This window comes from Xylocopa sonorina, chromosome 3 (assembly GCF_050948175.1).
Source record: "Xylocopa sonorina isolate GNS202 chromosome 3, iyXylSono1_principal, whole genome shotgun sequence".
Classification (NCBI taxonomy): Eukaryota; Metazoa; Arthropoda; class Insecta; order Hymenoptera; family Apidae; genus Xylocopa; species Xylocopa sonorina.
In genome coordinates, this window is record NC_135195.1 from 1442240 (window position 1) to 1454720 (window position 12481).

General features: G+C 35.1%; 1 protein-coding gene across 1 annotated transcript in view; it reads left to right on the top strand.

Annotated features, from left to right (window-relative positions):
* The window catches only part of LOC143433640 (zwei Ig domain protein zig-8), a 278892-nt gene that overhangs the window by 165223 nt on the left and 101188 nt on the right, over window positions 1-12481 (top strand). Inside the window, exon 5 of the mRNA XM_076911081.1 lies at window positions 5335-5512. Coding sequence (XP_076767196.1) covers window positions 5335-5512 — 178 coding nt within the window. The remainder of the gene's footprint in view (window positions 1-5334; window positions 5513-12481) is intronic.

Here is a 12481-nt window from a genome sequence, read left to right on the forward strand (position 1 = left end):
AATACTGTTCGTCAGCCAACCAATCGCGTTAGAAGTTAGAGTAATCTTTTGGTTACATTTTACAACGTATAATAGTGTACAATTGTTATTTAAAGATGTTAGACACGTCGACAAAATGTCATTTACGTATTATAGTTGGATAAGAAAAAGAATCAGACAAAATTAATCTCCGAAAGTAGGAACAATAAGTATTTTACTGTACACAAAATTTTATTCTTCCAAGAGTACAAAATTGGAAATACAAGAAGAACCGATTTATTGTGTAAATTCGATATAATTTTTAGAATTTTCTAATTATATTTTTGTAACTTTACATCGATTATGTGAAAATATTTGTAAACACAGTTCATTTAATGGTAATTTATGTGGTAACACATCCATTCAACAGTACGAGAAATCGTGTTTAGGGACTTATTTTTATCCTAAGATTCTTTGTCGAAGTGGCCGATTTTATCGTGGTCTTGCGGAATAGTTCGTAGCAAATCGGCATAGTTTTGCTTCAATTCATCATCGGCATGTGTTAATTTTGATCGTTAATGGACGAACGTCACGCGACGATTGTAAAAATATTTGTCTGGCGGATAATAATATACCGGTTTATCTTCGGTTTCAGGTATAAACGTGATATTTAAGATGTTAGAGAATTTGATTACCGCTTAATATTAATAATAAGGTGGATTTCTCGGAATTTTGATATTTCTTCAAATACCAAAAAGTAAATGTAACAATAAAATTTTTTTAATTGCTTTTGAAAGTAATCGGGAGGGTGAATGACGTGTATAATATTTCATTGAAAATTCAGTTATTGTAGTTAGTAAAGTTCACTATGGAGGGTATGCCTTTATAGAGTGCGCCATGCCATTTTATGCCATCAGTTAATTAAGGGGATGCACGTTATATGCTGGTGAATTAACTTTCAATTGAATTTTTTAGATTTACCTCGCAGATAGATGAACTTTAAACTCAATTTACGCGAAACTTCGTGTGTGAAACTTAATATAATATATCCATCCTTTGCGTTCAGTTCAGTCAATTCTTTTTGGGTTACATTTACCCAATAGATCCCTATATATTTAAAACCTTATTTTTTTCTTATTAAATATTATAACGACAAATTTTTGCTTTTATATTAATTTTTGATACAATGACAATGAGAAATTATCAGAATATTTGCGAAGAAACGAAAACTTTAATTGCAGCGAATATGTGAGCGTGTGTGCGTGTGTGCATAAATTTTAATTTTTTGACGTTGGAATATGGCTTTAACTGTACAGTCGAGAAATATAACTGCGATTTGGTGATATTTATACGTTAAAAGCGATACGTACCTGAAAATATTAAAAGTGGCATTTGATATTTTGGTGAAAAAAAAGATACATGGTAATCAGCGGATGTTGCAATGATTTACGAAACGTACCGCAAACACCATTTATGCGAGTACGCATTTGCACGAAAGAAACAAATAAAAAAATGGACTTTTTAGTTAAACAATTTCTCCAACAATTTACCTGCACTTTGCAACAGCATATTGAAAACAGTTAACGATATTTCTCACCAAGTTACGAATGTGTTACAGCAAAGTATCAAAGAAACAATTATTATTGTGAAGAAACATATAGACGTGAATTGAACCAAGCATCGGTTTTGATGGTGAAATAATCAACTGAAACTGGTGAACTTTGTAAAATCGGTACGGACGAAACGCACGGTTAGGTAAATTTATAAACACACGGGACTGTTTGAATTAAACATGAAGCGTATAAAAAACTGCGTATATTCTCGTTTTTAAATGGAAACGTATACGTGGGTGGAAATAGAAAAAAATATTAAGCGGTACAGCGGCGGTACACCTCTTCGTTTTACCGTGTCACTAAACACGCCAGGCAAAACTGCGCTTGAAAGCTTGAAAGTGGATGGATTCTTTTGCAGGAGAGAAAAAAGAGAAGGGAAAACCCTCGTGCGTACTTCTGCGCGCGTTCTATAGAGTATCGTTGCCGGGTATATCAGAATATTTCAAATAAAAGATATCGAGAGCAGTAAATCCGAACGTGGTTGTAGTATTGAATGAATAAAACAGATGGAATTGAAATGGGAAGGGATCCACAGGAAGATTAGATAATCTACCATCTGATATTGATGACCGTGATACGATCCGTACCAGTTGGAGAAAGAGGATACATAATACACTCTGTTGTAAGAATATTACTGCATTTTATTTCTGAATAGGAATATGGTGCATTTGTAAGAAAATAATTCTTTTCATCCAACCAACGATTCGTTTGTTCTTCATTTGAAAAATTCATCAATTTAATAAGTTAACTACGGAGATGAAAATATTTTTTATCGCAACAATGGCAAATAATCTTTTGATCTTTCAACTATTTAAATTTCACTATTTATCACGTACTTCATTTTGTACTATATGAGGGAACATGTCGAAGTAGTAATTTATCATCATATCTCGCTAATGAAATTTATATAAATATCTATATAAATATTTGATCTTCTATGAGTTGTAAATATACATAAACTATTGCGAGCTACTGTATACGCAAGTAGGATGCAAATTAATTTGTCAATGGTATCGTTATAAGAAATACATTTCTACGTACGTGAAAAATGATACTATGAATATTAGTAATATTGCAAACATTGTTACATCGACTGTCTCGTACGAGTTTCCGGATATTATAATGTACGCGTTTCGGATGGGACATAAAGTCTGTGACAGAATTCCGTCAATGATAAAAACTTTTCGATATAGAAACGGTATACGGCGTGAGAATTTTCATTCGAGATATGTCTTTCTAGACGTAAGTGGGTTAAATCTGCCTCCACATAACGCTGAAACGTCGCGGACTGTCGATAAATGTCAGAGCTGAAAGATGCGTATTTATTTTAAACTGGTGCCCAATTGTATCGTACAGCTTCAAAAGCAGACGTAATCCACAAATTTAAGTTATCTCGATGCAAAAGATGTCGAAAATGTCTGTTTACTTTCATTTAATGCAAGATGCGTGTAAAATTTGTTTTTTATATGGACAGGGTAACTCCAGTAAATTGACCTTGATCTACTTAAATGAGAATTTAAGTAAAGGGAACATTTTTCCTTTTTTTCTTGAATCGTGGTTTATTTGACTGTTCTCTTGAAAAATGACGAGATTTAAATAATCTTTACAACTTATTTGTTTGTATGTATACTATTTACTTTCTGTATCTCTGATGAATTGAAAGATTTTCAAGTTTTGAATTATTACTTTTGTAGCAAGTGTAATAGTTATAGTAGAAATGAATCCAATCAGTTTCCAATTTCCATTCAAAGTAAACACTTACACTTTTCCCACGTGTCATCAAGATTCCGCTCCAGTTCTATACAAGTAATATTCTGCCCCAATCTGTCTCCACTGTCTCCACTGTCTAGTCCACTAGAAGGGCAACAACAAATTCATCATTTTCTAATTCACGAACTGATCTTCTATCGAGATTCGTAATCAGAATTGTTCGTTTCTAATAACAGGATGTGCAATTTTGAGATTTTCCAAAATACGCATCATAATTCGGACAAGACCAAATGAAGCCTATTGTTACCATCGTTTACTTGTAGTAACAATACTCAAGGACCTTATCTTTCTTTATTTCAACATTTCTAACGATATAATGAAAGTATTTTACAAAGATAATTCGAGTCTTTCTTTAGCATGCGATTGTTCTAATGAGGTTTAAATAACGATACACAAGGAAACAACCGTTTTTCTTTTATTTTCTATTTTAGATTCAAAGTAAGAACAGCTATATAGCGTAGCCGCAACTATTTACTTACATTTACCGAACTACGGAGTCGTCGTTCGACCGTTGAAGTTTAAAACTAGCGTTGGTCGGCGCTTTAAACGGGTCGCAATATTTTCACGCCACTATACGACGGTAATTAAGCAGGAGCCATGACGGGAACCGCAACAGATGCTCGAATGGCAGCGATTTCGAAGTCTCTCGTTCGCAGTCTCCGAAACGCTATGCGCCATGCCGGTTAAAGCGTTCACGTGAACGAGATCGCTCTTTCCGTCGTTTGCATCTATCTTCGCGGGCCACCGCCGGGAACTTATTGTTTCGCGACGCTTGCTCGCGACGTCGATGGTAAGAGGATTTTTTCGTGGCTTGTTTCCAACCCGCGCGCTTCGACGCTGAGAAATTTCAGCAATTCTGCATCGCGGTTAGTCGTTCCCGGCACGTTTCTTGAGCCGTGTTGGATCTGAAACGGACGGATGACTAGGGAAACAACTCACTTTTATGTGAATTCGCCACTGAGACGTGAACGTACCTACTCTTTCCTTTCGTTATTCTTTATTTTTTTTTGTTTTTTCGCTTTTGGATTATTGCGTCATAGCGATATATTATGTATAAACGATAATACGTAATTATGTTGGATGTTTCAGATTTTGTCTATATTTTTCTTAACTTTGATATGAAACAGGGGAAGCGGGTTATATCTATGATTTCCATATATATTTTGGAAAATATGGTTGCTCCGTGAGATTAGTATCTATACAAAGGAATGACAACTTGAGCCGTAAAATTATATTACGTTACATGTAAACCTCATGTTCTTCTTTGATTCGTCACATATTCTCTTCTTCGAAATTAAATTATATTAAGAATCAATGACAAAAATATCACTTAACCTCCAAATGAAGTTAAAAGTGTATCGAATCTATTTACAATTCACCGATACGGTATACAAGTGTTACGTACAAACGAGACAATTTTCACTGTATAATATTATAAAGTTCTTAAAGTACTCGTAATAAGAGATTATACATGTACACCTACGATTATTGATAAGATTAATAGTTTGTGACGTTTAAACAACGCAAACGTATTCGTTTATACTGATTCGGTTAATAACAGGGTCATCGGAATATATTGCTTATTACTAATTAACTGTGCCAGCAATGTAGGTGTAACAAATATTAGTTACTGTTTCGTTTACCGCCGATTGTTTACGTAGAACATACGGAAGTGCACTCATGATGGCCCATAAATTAGATGCTATACATACATGGTTCACGTAGAGTTTTGTTAGATTTCAATGGTACAAGTGGAGACTACGATTTTGTGCGATGATCGTTAAGGAGTCGGAGTATGGAAAATCTGAAGGGGAAATGTTCGAAGTACGCTTTCATTAAACTTAACCACTCGTGACATCATTCTGTTATAATATTCGACAGTTACCGCGTTTCTCGTCCTTTCTCGTTCTGTAATGACACGGAATCGTATCAATATTTCCGCGTGAAAGCAACAGAACGTGGGCTGATAAAAATGAATCGATGCCTGTTTCAGTGCCGAAAGTGGAGATCGTCGACGAGCACGGTGCCACGGCCGGTGAAAAATTCTACAAAGCGGGCAGCACAATAGAATTGAAGTGCGTGGTCAGCAATATACCGCATCTTACCGGATACATTACGTGGCGGCATGGATCTCGAACGCTGAATTACGACATTACTCGCGGAGGAATCAGGTGAGCACTGAGCATACGATTGAATGGTACAGAAATTGAGGGTTCTCGCAGAGTACCCGGCCCGAAATATAATTTTGTTCGAATTCCTGCTATTATTAGCAGCCGCAGCGATATCAAGATTTTGCTACGATGGGAATTTTATTCCATCGAATTCACGGGAATTCGTAAGAACGACGGTACGTCAGATGATGAAGTTATTCGAGACGTCACCGGGTAAAGGGGTTCCATTTTTGTATTTCGTTTCGGAACGCATACTTATTCCTCGAACGAATCGAGAATCTGGTACTAGTTTAAGTAGTTTATTCCTTGGTAGATGTGGATATTTTATTTGACTTTTTAACAGATCGATCATCGTTCTGAACAATAATCAGATTTTTAAGTTTCTATTAAACTTTTAAAGCGATTTATCTTGAAAATTGTTCTCTTTACATTCATTCACATTAGTTGATATTACTAATGTATTTATGTTTGAAAATTTATTGCTATTTGTAATGCATTCCATGTGCGTAGTATTAATGGAAAGTAACATAACGAAGGAAAGTTCGGTGTTGATTCAAGAAAGAACAATTTTACCCAAGAGGTAACGAGAATCGAGAAGGAAGTAACTGCTTTAATAAATATGTTACTCGACCTATAAATAATAGTAAACAACGATGCTGTTTATTAACGATCAGTATAAATTCGTACTTCGTGGTAGACCAGCTCATTAGGAAAAATTAGACGTTCGTAGCGTTTTATCGAGTTTCAGAAGCTGCATAAAGTTTTGCTTCGAAATTGGAGCACTTTCAAGGTGCTGTGACCTTGTATTGTAAATGTGAACGGGAATTGCTAGGGAAACTTTACTCGCTGTTGTTGGATTGTTGAACACGATTGTTAGGGTTTGTTAGACGAACGTACAAATGGTCCTTAACGCCCAATCTGTAGTGCAATCAGAGAGGAAGTACCCAAGTATATAACCGAGATCTGTCAGCGTTAACTCTAGATAATTCAAATCTTGCAATCTTTCGAAATGCGATGTAAACGCGTTACACGGAATTTCATCTAATCTAAATAATTTTCAATTTAAAATCAAATCCAAGTCGAAATAATACACTTAAACTTAACAACTATTTTATATAATAATAGCAAGCATGAAGAAAAAAATCTTTGAATTAATTTTTTTCTTCTTTTTGTTTTCTGTAAATATATTAGTAACGTATTGATAAACCAATATGCAAAATGTGCAGACGTGAGCGAGTTAATGTTCTATATGAAAGGCGTCTTTCTCGTATGCTCACTGCTTCGCACGTTAACATTAATGACGAGCAAATAGTTTTATTTGGATAACAGAAGGTATAACACAACGGTTAAAAACGAATATTAGACTTTATTTAACGATAACACGATATTCCAAGTAGTATAGATGTGTTGTCTTAGAAAAATTGTGAGAATCGGCTCTGCCTGCTTCGAGCATACGTTTATAATACAATAGTTTTCATAGAGCGTATAGATAGTAATTTCTAATGCGCGCAGACTGGTTTCAGTAGGAACTGAGGAAGAGTGTTCTTTAATTTCATTAGACGAGCCAAGTTCCTGAAATGTTTACATCACGTTATGACAAAGGCGAACAAACTAACGGGCACACTATATACATCGTGCACATCGATACGCTTACAAAATGAATGTGCTTTTTTCACTAGAGATATGTAGCTTTACAGGTAGAAATTAGTAATAATTTTAAGGAGCACCTTGACGATATCAACGAAATATAAATATAGCAATAAGAAAAAATGGAAATTTCATCTCCTTATTTATTAATTATTGCTACTACTAAATTTATATTCGAAATTACCTTATGCTTAGATATAACAAAGGAAAAAGTCCTTAAAAATGGCTGTTGACCGTGTTAATGAAAATCACATATGAATTGAACTATGCTTATTAGTTTAAAGCGTCCAGTTGAAAAAATTCTTAAACCTTTAAATCTTTCCAACAATTCTAACAACAGTTCTTCTAAAATGAGAACAATATTTCAAGTAGACAAATTCGTTTTTTTTTTCTAACATTTATTTGTATATTTTTAAGCGGTTCAGTCTAGTGCATCCCCTCGAAGCAAAACGCGCAAAGTTCATAATCTAATAGAATCTCTCTGAGAAACGTAAACCTCTCCCTTCAGTCGGTGTTACCAGTGGGTGGAGAACGATAGGGGTGTGGTCAGCGCGTTTTTATTCCCTTCCCAAGGCGGTTCTCTATTTTTAATTAAAAGCAGGCCGCACGGCACGGTGCAACATCTGACCGCATGGACCAGTATTCAGATATGGTTTGCGGGCAGGCGAGTAATTTCGTTGGCCTGGAGCCGATAGTTTATGCAGCCTGCATGGGGATTCTAATTGCCCCGATAAAGAATGGAACGTTCGGTGAATTTTGAAAGGCTTTCATTAAGGCTCTCTAGCAACGCCGCTGTGTGTGTGCGTGTGTGTGACCTAATTGGTTATAGATATGACAGAATTCATGAATTTTAAATAACCCCTCCCCGCTTCCCCTTTTTGGAGAGACCTCGCCGCCGGTTGACAAGCCTTTCGATCATCCCAGATTCGTCGCTAAATCGATTTGCGAGTACGCTCCTCGTTAACACGTTCACTGTCATGGAGAAGGGACCAATTCCTCCTCACCAATTTCCTGTATTAGCGGAAAGAGTTTGACGCGAATCGTGATAGAGCCACGCGTGACGCAGTCAATACGTTGATCTATTAGAATATCTATCGCCCAATTTCATTTCTCTATTCGATTCAACTTCAGATATGTAGTGAAGTATAGTGTACACATTTTTTTCTGTTAATAATTATTAATAATAGAATATCTTAAATTTAATATCTTAAGTTTGTCTAAAAATTAATGTCCTTTAGTTATGTCATTTACTTTGAATTAATTTCAGTTCAGTTTACAGAGCTTATTTGCACGTTTGAATACGTTTAAATGTTCATTTAATTTTTTACTGCTCGCTTTATTAAGGCTGATTTGATTCATTCCTATTAGCATTATATATGAAACTCTAATTGAGATATTCAATAACCGTTTCAGTAAATATACATGCTATTTTCACACCCGATCATTGTTTAACCAAGCTATATTGTTATTTCAAATTGTTGATCGACTAATAAAACATCGAGCAGGATAAAATTAATTTAAATGTTATTAAACTTAGATATCATGCATTATAGTGCAGAAATACTTATCTGGCATTTTTATTGAAAATGCTTTCACATGGAAATGACATTCGATTAACTTTCACCGATTATTATAACACCGATCACATAATTACGTCATAAAATGCAGGACATTTAAAACAGAAGACATTAATCTAGGTTTCATGCTATTATACTATTATAGGTAGCCATAGGTGCAAACGGGAACAATGAAATCTGAGAAACGACTGTAAATGCCGATTCTTGGTCGTAAAGATTCGAGACGATTACGAAAATGGGACGTTAATACTTGCTACTACGAGGATCATAGAATACGGAAACATAATCGCAGTCGCGATGATATGTATGGACGTCTTGCAAATATATCCGTGTCTAACTATTGCTTCTCTAACTAATTCTTCTTTCAAAATTAATCGAGAGCGTTTAACTGAGTTTATGAAAATTCATTTTATCGTAGCAAAGAGTACGCAAAACGTGATCAATTTTTCATTGCAAAAATTATATTTAGCATTAACTAGGCGCATAAAAGAAATTACCATGAATAATGTTCACTCAGTTTCTGCTCTCAATTTTAATAACAAAGATACAGCTATGATTCTTCCGCTGTGTTACTTGACTGTTCTGAACGAAATTCTAAAAGTTCGAAACGAACTGACGCGAAAGCGAAAATGTCGCCCGTTAAAAATGCGTATAGGAAAGAATGGAACAGTCAAAAACAGGATGGAAAGCATAGATGCGCGGACGAGGAAGGGCGAACGTTTCCAGGAAAACGCAAGGTTATTCGCAAGAAAATTGGTCATAAATAAACGAAAGTTAAGGATATGTCATACACGAGTGGAGAAAAGAATTGCTAGGATAGCGGGCAAACCTGGTCGCCAAATGCTGCTGACTCGCTGCGACCAGACCCCATTGTTGGGCTGTGGGAACGCATTATAATTTCGACGAATTACGGAATCGTAGCCGCCACAAGTGTATTTAATTAAATATAAGAATGTTAATAAAAATTTGTTATTTAAGACAGAAAAATACTACATATCGAATTTCCAGACTAATTTGTACATTGAAAATTTAAAGAAACTCAACAGTATAAAAAATAAGTATAAAATTTCCTAATCAAATCGTTACGGGCGTTGCGTTAAAAAAGTGAAATAAAAGTATAATCATTTCGCGAGCGACGAGGCGCGTTCGATATTTTAAAATGTATCGCGGTGGTGGTAACCGTTCGCGTTTTTATTAAACGCACAGCTGCGATTTTCGAAATCATCGTTCGTCCCCCTGCATTCTATTTTCCTGCGGATTTAACGTTGACGCTGACAGACGTATTCCATTTTTCATCTTGTCGTCGATGCAAACACGAGAGCTTATTAACCTTTTTTTTTCTACCCCGTCCAGCTGGACGCGACGCGTGCGCGCAACTCGATTTAACGTCCCGCAGCGCAGCCCGTTCGAATCCGGATTTGCAATTTATTCACCCGGCTCCTATTCACTCTTAATCCACCTATGATCAATATCAAGCGTGCATTCATTTCAAACTTCATTAACGATGCACGACCTAATGGTGTGGCGAGGATTCTTCGATTTTTTAATTTCCGCTTCCAACCGGGAATAATCGCAAATAATACGAATCGCGGAACGATGGGTTTTTATTCGATTCGTTTTTTCCATCGTACAATTCTTTCCTCGTCCCCTCCTTTTTTTTCTCTTCCCTACTTCTATTGTATTCAGTATATTATATTCTATTACATTCAGTAGTAGTCGTATTCATCGATTCATACACTTAATATACAACTATTATATATATAGCCAATCGATTTTTGTAATCATGCCTGAGGATGGTTTCAGCTGGAGGAAATTTTAGATTTCCACTCTGTTCACTTTTATTAATAAATCTTCGTTTTTAACTTTGTCTTTGCTTTTGCAATTGTTCTCGTTTGCTGGTGCATGTGAGAGTGTATAATGGAGTTTTCTTGCGTTTCAGAGCGTTTGAGAATGTGTATAAGCCTGAAAAAGTGCTTTATTAGTTTAAAAAATATATACATGTCGAATTGCATAAATTTAAAGAAAAGGTAATAAACTTATAATAGAGTTGAAAGCAGCACACTCTCCACGACTCACTCGGTTCGACTTCTCGCAAGAGATTCTGATCCCTTTTTCCTCACATACAATGTATGTACAATGTATGTGGTGTTCTATTTTACAAGTTTGAATATTCGATCGAATAGAATTTACGTTAGAAGGAACGAAAACATTTCCACGCATTTAATTTCGAGGATGGAATCGATAGTTTCATCGTGGTATTCGTTTTTGCAACAGGGTAAATAAAAAAATTCATCCATTGCGTGTGTAAACAAGGATTCGCGTTATCCGACGATTTGTTAGAGTAACTAGACATTTTTTTCTGCCAACTTCATATAGAAAGTTTGGAAGAGTGATTTTAATCAGAATTGAGCAGGATGGGACACGATGATGGTATCGATCGCGACGTTTCAATCGGTCGATGTTCAATGAAATAAAAAGTGGTTGTTTTTCATAGTGAATTTGTGACCATGCACAAATGATTTCGCGATATGCTACATTCGCTTGTTCGCTAACGTGCGCATGTTTTGTCAATATTCGTTCGCGGCACAGTCAACGTCAAAGCATCACGCCAAAAAACTGCATTTCCTTTATTTCTGCAAACCACCGTAATACGTTTAGTATGTATTAAAAAATCTGTTAGACTTTGCTAAGTACCTACTGAAGAAAGAGTCTTTCTGAAATAGCAAGTATGTTATGTCTTACAAAGATTCCATTTTTATAGATTCTATAATATTTGGGTTTGAAAATTATAAAATACAAATGCTAAATTTTCGGAGAGATAATAACTTTCAATTAAATAATTGACTCCTCGTTGGATATTAATGCACCCTTCTGTCTTTCGCGGTAATACACCACGCAATAATTGTAACTGCGTTTCAGTGAAGGCTTCTGTGTAAGGTTTCGTAGAGGAACATTGTACCTAGATGCTCCGTCTATTCTGGGCAAGCTCTTTAGTTGTATAATTTCGTACCTCTGTGAAAGAAAAGTCTTGGTTCCCTGTCACAGCTTTTTGCAATTTATTCAGCTAATATATCGTATTGACGATTAAGTCAGTGAAATCAAGTTACCGTATGTTAATTTAGTGGGTCGATTTATAATGGTGTCAATTTTAGTAACACCTTTTTGCCTTTTTGCCTTTTAGGCTCGACATTGATATTCTTGAAGAATCAGAGAGAGGAAACGAATTGATATTAGTCATTTTTTGAATTACTTAGTCTAGTAAGAAACTTATAATATAAATTTTTCGTTCCAAAAGAAGATATTATGATAAATGTAACTTCATTTCAATTCCTTCGTTTGTAATCTTTATAAATGTTACCCTCCCGTTCTACGGTACGAAATTGATCGATTTAGCTCAATGGGATTGAAATCTGAAGATGGATGGCGTTACGTAAAACGATATGAAACGTAGTAGTTGCATTCATTATGCACACTTATATATCATAAAATTTAATCAAGTTTAGTTTCTTAAGTACAATTTCTTAATTTACAAAATACATAGTTACAATTTATGGTTATCGTATTTATTCTTTAAATAGTATTTCTATATAATTGTGCGTCTCTGTTATCCATTACTCGGATATTTATTATACATGGAAAAAAATAGTTCAATGAAAATGATCTATTATAAAGTAAAGAAATAATGTAGATTCTTAGATTAAAATTTATTTTTTATTTCTGTGCTACATATTAAAATAATCATGGT